Source organism: Gopherus flavomarginatus, chromosome 4 (genome assembly GCF_025201925.1).
Source record: "Gopherus flavomarginatus isolate rGopFla2 chromosome 4, rGopFla2.mat.asm, whole genome shotgun sequence".
Classification (NCBI taxonomy): Eukaryota; Metazoa; Chordata; order Testudines; family Testudinidae; genus Gopherus; species Gopherus flavomarginatus.
This window is the reverse complement of record NC_066620.1, coordinates 85,950,142-85,971,879: the sequence shown is the minus strand read 5'-3', so window position 1 is coordinate 85,971,879 and position 21,738 is coordinate 85,950,142. Positions and strand designations below refer to the sequence as shown.

Sequence of the window (21,738 nt, the reverse complement as noted above, 5' to 3'; positions counted from 1 at the left end):
GGGGTTTGGATCCCATTGGGAGCTTGGTGTCTGGGTGCTGGAGTCAGGTAGACAGAGCTGTTTTCACTTAAAACCTGCAGCTTTGGGGGCGTGGCCCAGGCCCTGGGTCTGTGTTGCAGCAGGCTAGCGTGCCTGGCTTAACAAGTCAAGGTTCTGGAAGTCCCAAGCTGGCAGGAAAAGCAGGTTCAGGGGTAATTTCAGTGTGTCAGGTGACCGTCCCAAGGGGATCTCTGTGACCGAACCCATCACAGCCACAAATATTCCTATTTTTACACCAGCCCATCTTGCCACAGTACATCAGTAGAAAGGGCTACTTTTCTATAGTTATGCAAGTGTGGCTCACCGGGGACACTTCACCAGCATCAGTGCTGGCTCGTCAGGGAAGGTGCATGATGCTCACATCTTTAAGAACACGGGACTGCTTAGAAAGCTGCAAGCAAGGACTTTCTTTCCTGACCAGTGGATTACCATTGGCGATGTTGAAATGCCAATAGTGAAACTGGGGGACCCAGGCTACCCCTTGCTCTCCTGGGTCATGAAGCCATATGCCGGCCACTTCAACAGCGCCAAGGAAAGATTCAACTACCAGCTCAGCAGTGTAGAATAACAGTTGAATACACTTTTGGTAGATAAGATTGAAGGGAGGCTGGTGTTTACTTACAAGATTGGATCTCAGTGAGAAAAATACCCCAGTGGTTATAGCTGCCTGCTGTGTCCTGTATCATATCTATGAGGCAAAGGAGAAAAAGCTGCTGCCGGAGTGGAAGGCAGAGGTCCAGTGGCTGTCTGAGTTCAAACAACCAGACCAGGCCTTACTCTGGCCTTACTCTGGCTTCAGCTCCCTCTGTTTCACCCTGCACGTCCATTCCCTGCAGCTCCTGGATAGCCATGCTGCTGCTTCCCAAAAGTGTCCAGTCACTTCCTGGTTCATGGTCTTTTCTTGGAGTTTCTGAATCTGCTTTCTTTACTTATCTGGCCAGAAGACAGCAAATGTGCAGTAGGGTAGGGGTTGGTAGAAATGTTAGTCTAATGCTTAGCAGATTTGTCACAGAAGGTTCGTGTTGGAAGTGGGATACCATCCATGCTTTTCTAAAAACTCATTTTACAAAACTCCTTACTTTTTCTATTAAGACGATGTAGTGTTAGGTTTGTAATGATTTTATAAATCTAATTTACTTTTCACTTTTTTTGCTGTTTGTTTACTGTTTGCGTTGGATAATATAACTAGACTTGTTTCTCTTCCTGGCACTCATTACAGTACTGTTGTGTTCTGGATCATAGCACTGCAAAGAAATATTTAAGTAAAAACATGTTCACTGAAACATGACATGAAAGCATTTTAATGTGTAAGTTTTGTAAAGCCAGTCTTCTACAAAATCTAAATTGTTTCTCTCAAATTATTTGTGCCCTCTGGAGTACTGTCGGGGTACCAGCAACATATTACAGTAATAAACTACTCATATGTAAAGTAACTAATGCGATTGTTGCTTTTCAAAGTCAAATCACTGCTAACAATCTACATTATTTTTGAAAGATCACTGGTCACACCAACTATAGCTGTGTTTTCTTTATCCATTGATAAAATGAGATCTCTTGGGAATTAATTACACTGAAGGTAGTAGTACAAAACAATATAACTACAAAGTTACAAAATGTTGTAACTGAAATAAGTGTACATTTGTTGCTTTTTATAAAGCTGTTGCTCTTAATTGTAAAAACAATGAACTGATAAAATGCCTGTTACTATACATGCTCATTAAATAGTTAAATAAATATGTTCCACTATTTCAGAATTAGATGAAGTTGTAATGTCTAACCCATTATTGGACCTTCAACGAAGGTAATGGAAACTTGTTTGCCTGATACACAGAATTATAAAGTTTCTCAGCTTAGAAGTCCTATTAAAGGTACATCCCTACCTTGATATAACGTGACCCGATATAACACGAATTCAGATATAACGCGTAAAGCGGGGGGCGGGGGAGAGGGCTGTGGTTCTCAAAGCAAGTTCAAGGTTTCACCTATAACGCAGTACGATTTTTTGGCTCCTGAGGACAGAGTTCTGTCACGATAGAGGTGTACTTTCTGTGCCTTTCTAAACATATCCATTATCCTTTAAATAGTTTTATGTGGATTTATAACACTTTTTTTCATTGGACTATACTGTCTGCATATGCCACTGTCTATTCTTGAACAGAATCAGATTACTCAAATGTATGTGATTACTTCCCCTCTAGTGTGTGGCCTGCAAAGGGGTTCTAAGACTTAATTTTGTCAGTTTCTTCATTCAGTAGTTGGGGAGGGGGGTGGTAGAGGCTTGGAAGAAAACTGCCTTTTGTTGGTTGGTCCTGTTCTAAAAGCCCTTTGGCACGGGTGCAAATGTTACACACACACCATCCTTGTAGTAACTTTTATATAGCAAATTACACGCCTCTGATCTGAAACATAATGTAATTATTTTTGCCTTTCTAAAGAGATTTGAAATACATTTTTTTTCCTTTAATCCCTACAGAGTCAAATGGAGTTCAGTGTTGCATCTCTGTCTATACAAGAACAAGGTTCACAAAATGAACAGAGGCAACTAGTCAAAGCAGCTCCCAGTGTCCAGGCCCCCAAATCTTCTCAGGGTAATAAGGCACCTAGCTCTGATGGGCTAATACCACCCAGGAAGGAAGAAGAGGCATCTTTCTGGAAGATAAATGCAGAGCGCTCAAAGGTTGAAGGTGAACAGTCTGAGTTCCAGTCCTTAACCCCAAGCCAGATCAAATCTATGGAGAAAGGAGAGAAGTCCCTTCCAACATATTACAGGCAAGAGTCTGCTCCAAAACTGACAACTAAAGCTGAGAAGTCCAGCGTAACTAAACAAGAAAATTTTGTCACCCCAAGCCTTCCTGCCACATCCCTAGAATGGGAGAAACCTCAACCCCATCAGCCCTCTACTAGCACTCCAGATGACATGTTTCTTCCTGAGCAACCGGAACAATTGGCATCTGCAGGGTCAAGAAATGAAGATGCCGATGGCACGATACTTTCAGACCCACAGACATTTGGACAGGTAAGGACCACTTGTGACGATGCGGTTTTGGCGGGACCCAACTGAGAGTGCCAATTCAGGACCAATTGCTTAAACAGGGCAGTCACAGCCCAAGGCTGGGGTTTTTCCACCTCTAAGGCAAACCAAACCAGCCAGACAAAAATGACTTCAGTTTCACCCCACTGGCTAACCGCAAGTCACACAAGCAATTTCCTTAGACACTCTAGTCTCCCAGTGTCACTACCAGTGCCACCCGTTCTGGGGATGAATGGTTATGAGAACCAACACCCCAGTAAAAGAAAAAGGTTCTCTCGATCCCAAAGGACCAAGCCCCAGACCCAGGTCAATATACACATCAGATCTTACCCACAAATCACGCTGTTGCCAATCCTTTAGAATCTAAAATCTAAAGGTTTATTCATAAAAGGAAAAAGATAGAGATGAGAGCTAGAATTGGTTAAATGGAATCAATTACATACAGTAATAGCAAAGTTCTTAGTTCAGGCTTGTAGCAGTGATGGAGTAAACTGCAGGTTCAAATCAAGTCTCTGGAGAACATCCCCAGCTGGGATGGGTCATTCAGTCCTTTGTGCAGAGCTTCTGTTTGTAGCAAAGTCCCTCCAGCGGTAAGAAGCAGGATTGAAGACAAGATGGATATGAGGCATCAGCCTTATATAGGCAATTCCAGGTGTAAGAACACATCTTTGTTCTTACTGTGGAAAATTACAGCAAAATGGAGTTTGGAGTCACATGGGCCAGTTTCTGCACACCCTGTTGAGTCACAAGGCATATCTGCCTCCTCTCAATGGGTCAGTTGTGTAGCTGATGGTCCTTAATGAGCCATCAAGCAGGCTAAGCAGAGCTAACACCCACTTGTCTGAGATCTCTCCCAGTAACACAGCACAAGTTTGAAATATAGACAGTATACAGCCAATATTCATAACTTCAACTACAAAATGATACAGACATACAGACAGCATAATCATAATCAGTAACTCATAACTTGGTCTTGGACACCATATATGACCCCCTTTACATAAGATTTGGTTCCACTACAGGACCTTGGTTGCAACCCATGTTCTATATGGTCCCAGTTTATATCAATAACGTCACACCACTATTTAATCCATTATCTTTAATTTTTGAGAGTATGTAACATAAGTCTAATGAGGTCACTCAAGAAGATTAGGGATTCTATGGAGCACTAAACCCTACCTAAGCTTGTTTTATTTTTTATTTTTTTTTATTTTTTTATTTTTTTAATGCTGCGGATTGAAGAAATCCATTCAACCAATGCACTAATTTGTCTGTTTCTGTAATGGGTATTTTTAATATAGTAATACCTAATATCGTATAGTTACATAATGCCTCTTATCCAGTAAACACTCAAAACCAATTCACCTCTGAAATGGCAACCCTTTCTGAAAAGCACACAGCAGCTGATTAAAGACAAACTACACAACAGTTAGGACAGTAAATGAGAGTTTACCATAACCAGTTGAAACTAAGGAACATTTAGGGTTATTTTTCACTTGGAATAGCAAGTCTCAAACTCATTTGATACTCCTGTAGTTTAAAGCTTTTCCAAGTGAAACTAGGAGTTAGAGGTACTTGAGTGAACAAGGCAAGTTCTCTAAACTATAGACAATATAATAGAGAGATGAGTTGCAGCAGCTGGGAAGCAGCTAGGTTTGTTTTTAAAACTTTTTTCCCCATCCCTGTGCTGCCCAGCCGTCACTTCCTCAGTGGGGCTGCTTTCAAATGCATTCTGTTGAAGAGGCTAAAGCAGGAATAGAGCAAGTTCGTGATAGCCTTTTCAACTCAAAAACCATCTTGAAAGCAACTCAGCTGCCTGCTAGGAACTATTCAAAAAGCAGCTGCTCGTCTGAGAAAAGGAAAGGCACAGCAGGATATGATTTTGGTTAGCATCCAACCTAAGTAATGGGGAGAGGAAGGAAAGAAAATAAGAAAATTAAAAACCAAAGACTAGGAAAGACGCCTCCCCTTTTTCACTGTTACCTCTTCCTGCTTTGTGTAGTGTGTGGTGATGTCCCCTGGAGGTGGCTACTTTACAAACAGGTATACAAATTCTACTGTACAGGAATCACTTCAACCACCATTGTAATGAATTTTGTATCCTTCAAGGCAGAAGGCCCTCAGATTAATATTACATATATAAAATTTTATATAACAAATACTGTAACAAATTATTTTGGCACTGAACAGTTTTCTTTAAAAACCACACTTAAGGAGATGTTAGTAACAATTCGGTAATTAAGGTTGCATTGAGATTTGTACTTAAAGCAAGATTAAAACCCCAATCTTGCATTTGTAATTTTTGAATGTAGACTCTAAATTTGACACAGTAACTCTTCAGAAGACAATTGAATTTTCTATGTAAAAACCCTCACTTGAAATTTCACCCTGTTTTCTCTCATTTCTTTAGGTTTTTTTAGCTAAACAACTACAGTTCCCACAAACTCCAAACTTCATAACCTTACATTCCGATAATAGCTCAGATGTAGGCCACTTTTGAAGCGTTACATTTAAACAGCTATTTCGGAGAGCCAAAATTAGATAACTGCTCAGGTCTATCAGCTAGTGCAGTTTTTTGATGCAACCAGCCTGGCTCACTGACTTAAAGCAAGTCTGGAAAACGAGATGGGGAAATTCATGAATTTTTGGGGAGGCCTGTTTGCCAGACATGACTCACTTGCTGTGCTCTGCATCTGAGGCTGGAGAGCCGGGGAGGCAGGCTGAGCAAAGAGGAGATATGGGGGTATTCTGTGGGGAAGAGATGGGGCTTTAAGAGGTCATGGGGGGGCATGCAGGGAGGCTGGGAGGGAAGAAGCTCATGGGCAAATGCCAGGGTGATGAGAACCAGGGCTGTGCTCAGAAGCTGGTTTGAGAGAGGAGCCTATTGTGTTTGCATCAAGGTATTGGAAGAGGTCCTCTGACACTGTTTCCTTTTCTCCTGGGTGCACAAAGGCAGCAGTGTTGGGAAAGCCAAGTGTCTCTACTGAGCTGTCTGCATTAAGGGCTCTTCGTGGCACAGTTGGTGTTGAAGTACCGGGTTCTGAGGCATTTCACATGGCCTAAATCCTTTTTCACCCCATCCCCTGCTCTTCCAGATGGCCATCCACCACCTGTCTGTAATCCCAAAGTTGTGTGTGCTATGGGTGGCAGAGGAGACTTACATGAAGTTGAGAAGGCAAACTGGAGTGTAGATTTGGTAATGAATGTCTTAACTGCTTATTTCATTGCTTGCTACAGCTTGCCTCAAGGGAGTATGCACTAATACACTCTAGTATTTGTTTGTGGTGCATCACTATACGCCTCAGGTAGTGAAGGTACTTGGTTTACAGCCTCATTCCTTACAACAGATCAGAGATAAGCCATTTTATTTGTGAAATTTGTAGGGAGGTGATATGAGGCCACAAAAGTCAAGGTTGCACACCCTGCTCAATATTTATCCAACTGCCAAAAGTTATGAAAAATGTTTAGGAAGCTATTTCTTCTTTTGAAAAGGGAGGCATGGGAGTTTCTTGGAGTCTCCTTGCAGATAAATACTGGCAAAAGTGTGTAGTAATGGCCAGTTATAATGTACCCCATCATAGTAACTTGTGTTGGATTCTTTTTTTTCCCTAATTGGTTCAAATATGATTGTCTTGACCCCAAAGTGATTCTTCTTGGTCGAAATTTCAGTGCATCAACAGGGAAGTCAGTGTGAGGAATCTTGTGTTGCACCTGTTTTGGAAAAAGATGACATCTCCAGAGTAATTGACTTTCATAAACCCTAAATTCATTTTATAATGGCAGCAAATCTTAGGGGTACAAAAATGTAATACTCACACATTTTCACACTGCAGAAGATTTCAATTAAATTTCATAGTAGTGGCCTTCTGAACTTGGGCACAGGTGAGTAGATAATGTTTGTTCTTACATAAGTAATCTGTTGATGGGTTATGTATGTTTTCACCTCCCCTACCCTTCTGTCCTGAAAAATAATCATCATGTGAATTAGCAAGAAGGAATAAAGAAATCCTTTGACCAATAGAACACATAGTATTACTCTGATAATTGGAAATATCTTTTTGCTCCTCATTCATATGTGGGTTGCATATGTCTAGTATTTTCCAGTGCAGATGCTTTTCAAGCATGCAGGAATACATGGGAAGAAAGTGAAATGGTGGTAAACTCTCTGCCTTAATTTATGGGCTTTAAAAATTGTATTTACACTCTTGTAGATCTAAGGGACAGTCAGTTCATTAGATCTTGTTAATTGTAGCATTTTCTTTAAATCATCTAATTTTTGTGTTTCTCTTACAGATTAATACAAGCAATGTTATCTTGAAGACTGGCTTTGATTTTCTAGACAACTGGTAAAGATACTCCAAAATAGTTCAGATCAATTTTTGGAAAGAAAAACTCTTTGTATGTTAAGTTACTAGCATCTGTGTTTTTTTAAAAAAAGTTTCAAACTCATGTTGGCTTTGTATAAACATTTTTATAAGACCAGATGCAATTTTGTATTTTAAAATGATTCAGTGATAGAAGTGTGGTCTCATTTTGGATTTTTTTAATGTCTGTTACAAGTTGAATAGTTATTGTATTTGGAGGGGGAATAATTTTCTACCAATTTGTGTATTAGGGACCAAAAAAAACCCCTAATCAAAACCTCGATATTTAAAAGAGTGAATCTACGAAGAACAGGTTTCTGTTTTCAGTAGCAACCTAGCAAGCATGGCTCAAACAATTCCATAGGTCAATACAAAAATCAAAATGTGATATTACTCTAAATAAGCTACCAAAACAACAGTCATGCCTCCTTTAGGTAACTGTATAATGAAAAAAGCATGGAAAAATAAGCATATTAAACACTGTATTAACTTTGTATATTTTATATTTAGCTTGTCAGTAATTTCTGTACCACTAATTTTTGAGAAGCGGGAAGGGTTTTGCCACAAGAATTCGTCTAAAATAGCACTGCAGCTGTACTGTGGAGGTGCAATAAAGTCTGTTTTGGGGGAGATATTTGTAAAACATGGGAATATTACTTGGTTTGGGTTACAGAGTGGGAAAAAAAATCTTCAGGGAAATGCAAACCTACAAAGGTCACTACTTCCCTTGGTTCGGTACATAACTCCTGCTAGCAGAAATGTTGGTATCTCCAGAGTAGACACTCCCACCTAAGTTTGTTCAGTAAACTGATATAATTTGTGGCAAAGCCGAGCAGTAAGGCTCTTTGTACTCTTTTAAAGCAGCCATTCCGCTTGAGGACAAATCAGTCTAGTTTCTGGTGCTCTTTCCCCTTGTGGATACATACAATCTCTGATGTCCAACATCCAGATGATATTTCCTCCTAAGATAGAAATAGAATTGGGGCGGGAGGAGATGGGGCACTTGGCAAGCTGGTTTCCCGTTCTATTTTTGAATGATTTTCAGCTGGTGTTGAGTATAGAAAACAGACTGTAGCTATCATTTGAACTGCCATCTCTGAAATGCAGCATAATTTACACACTGACTCTCACTGTGTTTACCTTGCCTTGAAGCCTTAATTCCCCTTACGCACAACCAGTGAATGGTCTCTCTGATGCCCAAGGCTTAACAACCTTTCACTTTTACCTCAGTAAGTGGTTCCCAGAATGTTTGTTTGCGGTAGCTGGCAAAACCTGACTCATTTTATTTACTGAGTACATGCCAAAACTATATCAAGGCTAATTGATGGGTAGTCTCTACCAGATAGATTATAACTCCCCTAAGCCTCCCTTGGGCTGACATTTGACAGTTTGTAATCTTTAACAGTGGCAGTTAGACTGAAATGTACTGGTTCTTTCTGGGAATGTTGTCCTATATGATCTAAGTGTTTAAAAAAAAAATTCCAACTCTTCCAGTACCTAGTCTACAAATTAATGTACTCCTGTATTGCTTGCTTTGTAGACAAACATATGTTGGTATCAACAGCAATAAAAAGTTATTCAGTACAACCTAATGGAAGACTAATTTCAAAATCTAGCCTTGTTCAAAACAAATACCCACTTCTAGTAATAAAATGAACTAAAGATGAAACCTCATTCAATTTTGTTTAAGTGGCAAATTGCCATACATACTTAGGTTAAGTGTATTTAGTAGCATAGCCTTATAATAGTTCAGAAGTTTCTTTACTTTCTTTCATTCCTCTCTGATATGTACCCCCACCCCCAAAAAAGCTATAAAATGGGTCTTGTATTAGTACTCTGCAGTTCCTTTTATTTTTGCCAGATTCCTATGATCCTGGATTAGACTTACGTTTGCTGTTCAGTTTAATGTTTCTAAATGACTCTTGTTGGAGCTGTTACAGTCATCTGGCATTAAAATTATGACGAGCATAAATTCTACAGATGTTTAAAATAGGGCAGATTTGTACTTTTTTTTTTTTGGTAGACTAAGTTCTTGGAATTTTTTTTTAAACTGCTGAATGACACTAACGTGCATTTCACAGGTTTTAATAGAACTTCAAGTCTAAGTGTTTTCTATTCATTGAAATATTTAGCTACACAATATGTGCTTTAAATCCAAGCAGGAGGCATAAACTTTAACTTTACTTCAATAGTTGTAGCTCTTTAAGAAATTTTCCACAATGTTGGGAGGAGCATTCTTATACATCTCTGCTAAAACGATGAAAAATATATAATCTGCTTTGATCTGTGCTCTTTCTTCCCCTCCTTTGGTGTACTGCATATTGTACATTTTGGGACCAGCCGGTAGAACATACTGCAAAAAATTTGCTCATCCCAATAGGTTTTTCCTTGCTGTGCTCTGATGAGAGTTAGTGCTCCTCCCTTTCTTTGATATGTTTTTTTATTAAAAATTCTTACAGAAAAAATTGTACTTGGTCACATTTTATATTAATAAACCTTTAATAAATCCACTTTAAACAATGTTTTTATTGCTTGTTTTACTGTACCTTGCTGGCTCCTTACCTCCCCTCCAGCAGAATAGTAGAATGTATTTGGTAACTATACATTGTATTGTAGGGGGAAGATGACTTAAAATTAGCAGACTTGAAAAATTCTGAACTTTCAAAATATAGGTATTTTATCCTGCCATCCTTCTGATTGTTGTATGTATATAATACTACACAAATGTAATAAAAATTTAGAAAAAGCAGTAAAGTGTTTTTTTTAACTTTAGAATGATGCCTCTTTTTAGGAACAGCTGTGATGTTCTCCAGTAGGATGAGGGAGGAAGATAATTAAATGCAGAGTTTAGTACAGATCTAGTTTAATTATAATGTGGACTGAAATACTAATGGAAATGATTAGAATTTGCTACTTACACAGCCTTCCGAAGCAAGTTTAAAAAAAACCCCAAAACCTGCAGCTATTCTATCCATTTAAATCAGCAGCCTGAATGAAGATACTGCAGCTGCATTATGCAAAAAGAGAAAATATTGAGTAAAGATGGATAGAAAATCTTTTGTATTAAAAAATAACTTACTTTATCCATAAGCATCACTATTATGAATGGCTAAATACAGATCTAAAGCATGTCCCATTAAAACGGAGATATCACTTATGCCCCTTAATTGTTTTCATTATGAGCAGTAGCAATGAAATGCAATAAAGCATCTTGGACACACAATTATGTCTGCAGCTGCTGCTTTAACATGTCAGCAACTCCTTTACCAGAAATATGCCTATTCGGAGCTAGATTACTTAATTACAAAACAAATGAATGTCTGAATTTTTACCAACATCAGGAGGGTTCTAGAAATCATTGAGGAAACCGAGGGAGCTGGCAGGTTCTTTCCACAGTTACAGGGAGGCAGAGCCTCAGCTGGCATAAATTGTCCTAGGTCCAGTGCAGTCAGTGGGTCTAGGACAATTTACACCTGCTGAAGATCTGACCCCTGACATAGAAGAGAATAACTTTTGTGTTTGATAGAATGGATGTCAGTACGTGAGTATATGAGGGTGGTTCCATTTTTTAAAAATTTTTTAATATAAAGGAAAAAAGGGATAAATACTTGCTGGTAACTCATCATAGTCTCTCAAAGTCCTACTTAGCTTTTACAGAGGGCATGATGGCTGTACCAGTCAGAAAGGAGACAGATTTGTCAAACAGATTCTTGGCCACATAGAATAATACAGTAGAAAGTTTGTGGTCCAAGCTATCGGGTTAAATAAGCCCCCTATTTCAGAACACATGGGATTCAAATTTGGGGAGATGTATGCCAAGGACCAGGGTAGTTTGCATGGAAGTCCTGTGGCTTGGCTCAGTTTATGGTGTCACATTGGTGAGGCCTCTTAATGCTGTCTCAAAAGGCCACCTTGGGGTTCCAGAGCATGGAGCAAGTACTATACAAAAGTGAGTGCTGGGGTGATCAGTATTAATGCGGGGAGGAGAGAGAGTGATGTGTTGGTTCATTCCTTGTTCATCTGTAGATCTCAAGCCACAGAGGGACCACTGCAGAAGCCCAGAGGACAATGGGCTGTTATTCCCCTTAGGCTTTGTTTACACCGGCACTTTGTCGGCAAAACTTTTATCGTTCAGGGGTGTTTTAAAAAAAAAACCCAAATAAGAGTTTTACCAATGAAAAGTGCTGATGTGAGCAGCGCTTTGCTGGCAGGAGAGCTCTCTCTCCTGCTGACAAACAGCAGCTACACTGTGTGCCTTTTAGTGGCCATAGCCTTAGTGTTTGAGGTTACGCCTCCCTCTTCTCGTGTGGGCTGCCCAGCTGGGCTATTTCATGTCGCCCTTTTTTCAAAGAGATGCCAGGATCAAGAGTACAGATACATACCCCCCCCCCCAAAAAAAAAAATACAGGATAAGCACAAATGACACAGCTACCTTTGAGTCCTGCATAGAATTACCAACTTATTCCCTAACCTTACTTTCCCTTCACTGAGCACAAAGAGAGAGGTGTAGCAGGAATTAGTGGCTACTGATCTCTGCTGTGCAACAGGTATTAACGGTTTGTAACCTTGGCCCAGGTCATGTGCCTGGGGCCAGGAAATAAAGTTTAGTGGCTTACTACTGCATTTCCCCTACATTAGAGAAAGATCAGAGCCCACATTTCTCCTGACTTCCCTCCACTAACCATCTAATGCAACAAAATAAGACCATTCCTGTGTAACGGCCTGAACAACTTCCCACTCACGGCAGTCATCACTGAAGCATCTGGCTGAGCATAAGGTACTGTTGAATGCACATGTCATGGTATAATTCCCCACTCTGAACCTTAGTGTCCAAAAGATGGGGTACCAGCATGAATTCCTCTAAGCTCAATTACCAGCTTAGTACTTGTAGCGCTGCCACCAATCAGGAATTCCAGTGCCTGGTACACTCTGGTCCCCCCAACATCTTGTCCGGGGACCCCCAAGACCCAGTCCCTCTGGATCTTAACACAAGGAAAGTAAACCCTTTCCCTCACCGTTGCCTCTCCCAGGCTTCCCCTCCCTGGGTTACCCTGGAAGATCACTGTGATTCAAACTCCTTGAATCTTGAAACAGAGAGGAAAATCCACCTTCCCCCCCCCTCCTTCTCTCTCCCCCTCCCAGACTCTCCCTGAGAGAGAAAGTAATCCTAACACAGAGAGAAAATAACCTTTCTCTCCCCCTTCCCTCCTTTCTCCCCACCAATTCCCTGGCGGCTCTAGACCCAGTCCCCTGGGATCTCACTAGAATAAAAAAAAAAAATCAGGTTCTTAAACAAGAAAAGCTTTTAATTAAAGAGGGAAAAACAGTAAAAATTATCTTTGTAAATTTAAGATGGAATATGTTACAGGGTCTTTCAGCTATAGACACTGGGAATACCCTCCCATCCTAAGTATACAAGTACAAATTAAAATCTTTCCAGCCAAATACACATTTGCAAATAAAGAAAACAAACATAAGCCTAACTCGCCTTATCACCTAGTACTTACTATTCTGGACATAGAAGAGACTGTATCAGAGAGAGTGGAGAGAAACCTGGTTGCACATCTGGTCACTCTCAGAACCCAGAGAGAATGACAACCAAAAACTAACAGCACACACAAAAACTTCCCTCCCTCAAGATTTGAAAGTATCGTGTCCCCTGGTTCTCTGGTCAGGTGATAGCCAGACTCACTGAACTTGTTAACCCTTTACAGTCAAAAGAGACATGAAGTACTCCTGTTCTATTAACCCTTAACTATCTGTTTATGACAGCACATAATCATCTCTGTTCAGTCTGACACAATGTTTTATATAAAGACCTTTGAGATTCCTGCAGAGCAAAAGGTACTAAGCTAAACCTAAAAGAAGCAAAACTGAAAGAATTTACAGAACACGTTTAAAATTTAATGCTACCACAGCTTAGTAGTAAATGGAAACAAATTCAGCATGGTGAATTTATGTATCTGCAATGCCAGTTAAGTCAGTAATTGATTTGTGGCTGTTATGAAAGTAAGGCAGGGAGCTGTGCAGCCTTGAAATCCCCTAGTCAGAAGGGAGTGAGATGCATGTCTCCATCCAAGAAAAGTGTTGTCTGGGAGTTAGAAACCTAAAGTGAATGCCCTCAAGGTATCATAGAGGAGAAGTACAGGTGCAGTTGCCCTGAAATAGGCAGAACCGTGAAAGTTGGTAAATCTGCACAGCTATACCCAGATGAGGCAAAGACATCTGTACACATACACTGTTGTCTTGTACGTTATTTTGACAACAGACGATCAAAGGTAAAAGCCTGGCCTATTGATAGCAAAGGAAGTTTTTCCATTAACTTCAAAAGGGCTGTGACCCCTTGTAATTCAGAATGCTCACTTAAGAGAAAAATCTTTCTTAACTTCCCCCGCTCTACTTTAAAAAAAAAAAATCCCCAGCTTTTCTCACCTTAAATATTGTTCCAAAAGGAAAAATCCTCTTACTGTATTTTGTTACAGTTTTCATAACATTATATTTGTATTGCTGTAAAATACAAAAACTTTTAATATTGCTTACAACTATCTGTATTAATACTTTTGGCAGAATTTCAAAGTCTGGTCTCCCTTTTCACATATACAATTCTATGCAGGCACAGTTGAGATAATTTTCACGTCTCAGGCCAATCTACTCTAAGAAGTTAAGTTAACATCGAGCCTCCAATTTAAGCAAGTCCATCTTGGGTGTCCGCACAATGCTCATTGTGTTGGTAGAGTGCATCCTCACTAGCAGAGCTTGCATCAACGCACAGAGCACCGCACTGTGGGTAGCTATCCCATAGTGCATGTAGCGAGTGGAACGTTGAGTTGGGCTTGCAATGCCTTAGGGACCAAAGCATTGGCACAGGTAGTTATGGGAACATTGCATTAGCCTCCCATGATGCATTTACCTACCTTCTTCCCTGAAATCAACAGCAAACAAACCAAGCCTTTTCCATGCCTTATTTCATAAATGAGTGGTGGCTGCAGAACTTTTGAATGCATAAGGCCACTTTCCAGGAACTGTGTGAAGAGCTTTTCCCAGCCCTGAAGTGCAGCAATACTAAAATGAGAGCTGCTCTGACAGTGGAGAAGCAAAGTGGCAATAGCTCTGTGGAAGCTTGCAATGCCAGACAGCTACGGGTCAGTGGGGCATCAATTTGGAGTGGGCAAATCCACCATGGTATCTGTTGTGATCCAACAGGGCCATTAACAGACTTCTGCTAAGAAGGGTAGTGACTCTGGGTAACATGCAGGACATAGTGGATGGCTTTGATGCAATGGGGTTCCCTACGTGCGGTGGGCGATAGATAGACCACACATCTCTATCTTGGCACCAGACCACCTTGCCAAAGAGTACATAAACTGAAAGGGGTACTTCTCAATGGTCTTGCAAGCGCTGGTGGATAACAGAGGCTGTTTCACCAACATCAACATGGGATGGTCGGGCAAGGTGCATGACGCACGCATCTTTAGGAACACACATCTGTTCAGAAAGCTGCTTTCCAGACTGCAGAATAACTGTTGGGGATGTTAAAATGCTAATTGTGATCCTGGGAGACCCAGCCGACCCCTTACTCCCATGGCTCATGAAGCCGTACACAGGCAGCCTGGACAGCAGTAAGGAGCAGTTCAACCATAGGCTGACTAAGTGCAGAATGGTGGTGGAACATGTCTTTAGACATTTAAAAGGTCACTGGCATTGTTTGCTTACTAGCTTAGATCTCAGTGAAAGCAATATCCCCACTGTTATTGCAGCCTGTTGTGTGTGCCATAATATCTGTGAAACAAAGGGAGAAAAGTTTCTGCCAGGGTGTGGGGTTGAGGCCGATTGCCTGGCAGCCAATTTTGAGCAGCCAGACACCAGGGCAATAACAAGAGCACATCAAGGGGCTCTGCATCTCCATGAGACTTTGAAAACCAGTTTCAGCAATGAGCCAGAGTAATGTGATTCTTATCTGTGTTGTTCCTTACCAAACTGTCCCCTCCATTGCATTTTCTCCACTGTAAACTCCACCGCCACCAACCACCATATCTTGAATGAATAAAAAACCTTTTCTCCTCAATCCGTTGTTTTATTATGCAAAGAAAAACACAAAGATAGCAAAGAAAAGTAATGATAACCTGGGGCAAAAGGGCTGATAACACCGTGGGTGAGGGGGAGGAGGGAGAAACAAGGAAAGCTTGCTTACAGATGCACTGGAGTAACAATCATAGGTGTGGAAATGGGCGCCTTCTGGTCCCCGTATCCTCCCCTGGTGTTGAGTGCAAGTGATACTGAACTTCTCTTCCCCTTCCCTCTGCCCCTCCCCCCACCTCATAGGATGTTTGGGGGAAGAGAATGTAGAACTGGATGATGATGGCAGCAGGGACTCTAGCATCCAGCTGCCTTTCTCAAACCTCAACCGTACAAACATGTCTGATTGCTCCATCATAATCCACAGCATCTCATCTTGCGTGTCACGCTCATGTTCCCTGCATGCTCTCCTGTCATCCCTGACCAGATTCTCAGACAGTGTGATCCTCCATGCTCTAAGCTCCGTCTTAGTCACTCTTGGAGGCCACATGATCTCATTGAACATGTCCTCCCGAGTCTTCTTTTTCCACCTTCTAATCTGGGAAAGTCTCTGTCCTGGTGTGGACAATCTGCTGACAGACAAGGTTTCAGCTGCAAGGAATGCAAAGCACAAGGGTAGCATTGACAGTGCATACATTGTTTCTGGTGCAAGGTTAATTTTTTTTTTAAATTAAAAAACACCCCTCAGTACACTTCACTGCAAGCCACAACATGAGCACAACTGCTGACTATTGCAGAGATCAGTTTTCTGCCCCGGAACCCCACGCTGTCTGTCTCCCCATACCCCCTGTCTCCTGACCTGGCCTGACAGGTGCTGTGAAGAAGGCAAGCTCTCTCTCTTTCCTAGCTGGCTGGGAGCTGCTGCTGTTTTCTATCACCACAGCACACTCTGGTGGGCAAAAGGTGGAACTGAAGCAACATTTTGGCAGAATTTTTTTTCTGGAGAAAAAAATTAAAAATATGCATGGCTCATTAATTATGCATGCACACAGTAGAACAGATTTTCCCCTGGAGTAGATAAGATGTTGGAACTTGAGAAAAACCCCTTTCTCCTAATTACCTGGATGGTGCTTGAGGACAGTCACTAATGTAAAGCCCCCCAAATAGTTTGGTTTTTTACAAAGGCAGGACCGGTTTGGGCTGGAAGGGAGACAAACAGGAAGCTACCACATCCCCCCACACACACTTTTCCTCCTCCCCCAGTGCTGCTTGCAATATATGGTGATCCCTTCCAACCACAACCATGGCACGTTTGGGAAAGCGTGGTTGTGACCCAGATTTCACCAAACAGGAGGCAGATTACTTCTTTAATTGTTGGTAGATAAAGGGCTAGCACTGAAAACGTTCCCCATTTCCCCTAGGTGACTCTATGCAATATCGCTCTCCTGAGGGTAACAGAGGTGGCAAGATGCTGCAAGTGTCTGGGTATTGAGCTGGTCCTTACGCTGAAATACTGTGTTCTGCAATGATGCTAGCAGAGTTAGTGGAGTGGCACAAGAAAGTGTCTTACTGGACTGGATGAAATAAGGCAGCCCTTCCCAGGACTGTAAAGTACTTTCATGAAAGCTTCCTAGAGATCTCTATAGAGGATTCCCAGGCCATCCCCGGGCACATAAACAGTCTTTTTCGGAGAGTGCCGTCTGCATAGCAGGAGTAGCCACCGATACCCACTGCACCTTTTTTGTTCAGATTGAACATAAAAAAATAATAGCATGTAACCCCTACAGTTTGATTGGAAATGTGTGCTCACCAAAGGTGCCTTCCCCGGCATCCTACTCTCTGCTGCCAACTGGTCCTGTGAAGGGATGGGCTCCAGGGTTAAAAACAGTTTCCTCCGCTTGCCTGCCTCACATTCTCCTCCTTGTCAACAAAGTTGCTTGGGGTCACCCGGGGCTCCTGGGAAGTATCCATGGAGCGTTCTGGGGTAGTGGTTGGGTCACCGCCTAGACTAGCATGCAGCTCTTCATAAGAGCAGCATGTCTGTGGGGCAGAACCAGAAAAATTGTTCACCTCCCTTGTCTTTAAATAAATTAAATTAATGGAGATATCCTATCTCTTAGAACTGGAAGGGATCTTGAAAGATCTTCAAGTGCAGCCCCCTGCCTTTGCTAGCAAGACCAAGTACTGGATTTTTCTCAGATCCCTAAGTGGCCCCCTCAAGGATTGAACTCACAACCCTGGGTTTAGCAGGCCAATACTCAAACCACTGAGCTATCCCTCTGGTAGACTTGCTGAGCCCCCTTTATTTTCACATGGTACTGCTGTGTGTCCCTGGTATAGCACTTCTCCCCCATGCCCCGCATGATCTTGCCATAGATGTCAGCATTTCTTCCACTGGATTGGAGGCAGGGCCGGCTCCAGGCACCAGCACAGGAAGCAGGTGCTTGGGGTGAGCAATGGAAAGAGGCGGCACGTCCAGGTGTTCAGTGGCAATTTGGCAGCAGGTCCCTCAGTCCCTCTCAGAAGGAAGGACCGGCCACTGAATTGCTACTGAAACGGCAGCAGTAGAGCAGCTGCCGAAGTGCTGCCAATTTTGGCTTTTTTTTTCTTCCTCTTCAACACTTGGAGTGGCAAAAAAGCTGGAGCCAACCCTGATCGGAGGTGTGCCTGCACAGATATCTCCTCCCCCACAGCACTAAGATCCACCACCATGCTGGAGCACATTTGCGGCCTTGAGTCTCCATGATCAGCTGTGCTGATGAGCTCTCCATGCTGATCAAACCGGAAATGAAAATTCAAAAGTTCCCAGGGCTTTAACAGGGGAGCGGCTGTTTCCTATGTACCTGGCTGACATACAGTGGAGTTGAAAGTGCTCTCCAGAGCGGTCACAGCAGAGCACTGTGGGACACCTTCTGGAAACCAATTCATTTGAATTACACAAGGCAGTGTATATACTATCCCTATGTTGACCCATGCATGTCAAATCAAGTGCTATGACTCTCATGGAGGTGGAGTATAGAAGTCAACTTTAAAGGTAACTTAGGTCAGCGGAAGGGATTCGGTAGTGTAGACACATAGGCTTGGTCTACACTAGGCGTTTAAACCGAATTTAGCAGTGTTAAACCTAATTAACCCTGCACCTGTCCACACAACGAAGCCCTTTATATCGATATAAAGGGCTCTTTAAACCGATTTCTGTATCCCTCCCCGACGAGGGGAGTAGCTCTGAAATCGGTATTGCCATGTTGGATTAGGGTTAATGTGGCCGCAATTCAACGGTATTGGCCTCCAGGCGGTATCCCACAGTGCACCATTGTAACTGCTCTGGAAAGCAATCTGAACTCAGATGCACTGGCCAGGTTGACAAGAAAAGCCCCGAGAACTTTTGCATTTTATTTCCTGTTTGCCCAGCATGGAGCTCTGATCAGCATAGGTGGCGATGCAGTCCCAAATCCAAAAAGAGTTCCAGCATGGACCATAGGGGAGATACTGGACCTGATCGCTGTATGGGGAGACAAATCTGTTCTATCAGAGCTCCGTTACAGAAGACAAAATGCCAAAGCATTTGAAAAAAAATCTCCAGGCTATGATAGATCGAGGCCACAACAGGGACTCAGCACAGTGCTGCGTGACAAGCGTAACGGAAAGCCAAAGAATCAAATGGACGCTCATGGAGGGAGGGAGGGGGGACTGAGGACTCCAGCTATCCCACAGTCCCCGCAGTCTCCGAAAAGCATTTGCATTCTTGACTGAGCTCCCAATGCCTGAAGGGTCAAAAACTTTGTCCGGGGTGGTTCAGGTTATATCTCGTCAATTTACCACCCCTCCCTCCCCTGTGAAAGAAAAGGGAAAAAAAATCGTTTCTCGCCTTTTTTCAATGTCACAATATGTCTACTGCATGCTGCTGGTAGACACGGTGCTGCGGCGCTGAACAGCAACATCCCTTCCCCTTCCTTTTCTGATGGCACATGGTACAAAATGGTGGAAAACCATCCTCATCATCCCATGAGTGCTCCTGGCTGGCCTCGGTGACGTCTGCAGGGGGTGCCTGCGTAAAAATGGGAATGACTCCTGGTCATTCCTGGCAGATGGTACAAAAGGCTTGGTAACCGTACTCATCATAGCAGCTGGAGGCTGAGCTCCATCAGCGCCCCCCACCCTTTCATGTCTAAAGAAAAGATTCTGTACTGCCTGGACTATCATAGCAGCGGGAGGCTGCCTCCCCCTCATTTTATCTCTCTAAAAAGTCAGTGTTTCTTATTCCTGCATTCTTTATTACTTCATCACACAAATGAGGGGACACTGCCACGGTAGCCCAGGAGGGTTGAGGGAGGAGGGAAACAATGGGTGGGGTTGTTGCAGGGGCACCCCCTAGAATGGCATGCAGCTCATCATTTCAGTGGGATCTCTGAGGCTTTGACCTGGAGCGGCTGTACTCTCTGGTTCTCTAGTAGACTTACCCCACATTCTAGGCAGGACTGACTCTATTTTTAGACAGAACATAAAGAACGGAATGCCCCGGGGAGTCATTCCCATTTTTGTCCATGTGCCCCCGGCCGACCTCACCGAGGCTAGCCAGGAGCACCCATGACAGCAGCAGACGGTACAAAAAGATTGATAAGCATCATCGCCAATTTCCAAATGCAAACCGTGCAAAATGACTGATAACCATCATCTCATCACCAATTTACAATGGCAGACGGTGCAATAGGGATGGTAACTGTCTCTGCTACCTTGCAAAGACAAATGAATGCTGCTATGTAGCACTGTAGTACCGCCTCTGTCAGCCGCATCCAGTACACATACGGTGACAGTGACAAAAGGCAAAACGGGCTCCGTGGTTGCCATGCTATGGCGTTTGCTAGGGCAATCCAGGGGAAAAAGGGCACGAAATGATTGTCTGCCGTTGCTTTCATGGAGGAAGGATTGAGTGACGACATTTACCCAGAATCACCCGTGACACTGTTTTTGTACCATCATGCATCGGGATCTCAACCCAGAATTCCAATGGGCAGGGGAGATTGCGGGAACTATGGGCTAGCTACAGGATAACTACCCACAGTGCAATGCTCTGGAAATCGATGCTAGCCTCGGTACATGGACGCACACCTCCGAATTAATGTGCTTAGTGTGGCCACGTGCACTTGACTTTATACAATCTGTTTTAAAAAAAACGGTTTCTGTAAAATTGGAATAATCCCGTAGTGTAGACATACCCATACTTTATTAGATTGACTTAATGCAGCTTATGTCAACCTTAGTTTGTAGTGTAGACCAGGTCTAAGTGTCTGACTTTAGGGCGCAATCAAGTACTGAGACATCCAAGTGATGTGTTACATTCATTTGCACATACATCTGAGGCAAAAGATAAGTGACTGGGCTGAGGCTGAGATGAACGTCTACATTTTTAGGTGTCTTTCATTCCTTTTCATCCATTCTTCTTGGAGTTCAATATTGTAGGAGAATCACTCACCCAGTTTGAAACAGAATGTGTAAACCTCTACCAGGGGGCACTCCTTCTCTGGAGGTGTTTAAGGTGAATCTCTCAGGTTGTAATCAGCCCCCACTGCTTGAGTTCCTGAAGCTTCAGGAGGAGGATCCCCACAGCTGAAGAACATAATCATACACACAACCCTGGCCCAAAGCAATGCATAGGCTTCATACAAAGACACTGTATGAAGCTGTAATATCTGGTCACAAAACCCATTCCACCACGGCATGTGAGGCAGGGGCTTTCTATCTCGAACAAATAACTGTTTGACCAGGCAGTAGTTCAAGTAGCATTAACGTCCAGTTATCTTTGTCACATCCTTCAAAAGTTCAAGTACCGTAAGATACAGACTTCCAGTTCACAATGTTCAAACAGGCCTCAGTACAATGCAAGAGTAAATAAAAGTCTCCAGCAAGTTTTATAAAATCATAGAAATTATAGACAAAAAATGGGGAGGGGCATTTCCCTGAGAAATCAGGTTTATTCCCTACCGCATATTCTTTGGTGTTTTGTTCTGGCTACCCTCAATCACTAAAGCAAAGAACTTCTATCCATTTACCTAGTGGTGGGAGGAGGTGTTATTCAATGGCCTAATACAGGGGTCGGCAACCTCTGACACGCAGCTCGCCAGGGTAAGCACCCTGTCGGGCCAGGCCAATTTGTTTACCTGCCGTGTCGGCAGGTTCAGCCAATCGCAGCTCGCACTAGCCACGATTAGCCGCTCCAGGACAATGGGGGAGGTGGGAAGCCGCAGCCAGCACATACCTTGGCCTGCACTGCTTCCTGCAGCCCCCATT

General features: G+C 42.7%; 1 protein-coding gene across 1 annotated transcript in view; it reads left to right on the top strand.

Annotated features, from left to right (window-relative positions):
- C4H1orf198 (chromosome 4 C1orf198 homolog) overlaps positions 1 to 10,183 on the top strand; it is a 37,114-nt gene extending 26,931 nt beyond the window's left edge. The window contains exons 3-4 of the mRNA XM_050949169.1: positions 2,513 to 3,055; positions 7,364 to 10,183. Of these exons, the coding sequence (XP_050805126.1) occupies positions 2,513 to 3,055; positions 7,364 to 7,420 (600 nt within the window). The 3' untranslated portion in view covers positions 7,421 to 10,183. The remainder of the gene's footprint in view (positions 1 to 2,512; positions 3,056 to 7,363) is intronic.
- The last annotated feature ends 11,555 nt before the right edge of the window (positions 10,184 to 21,738 follow it).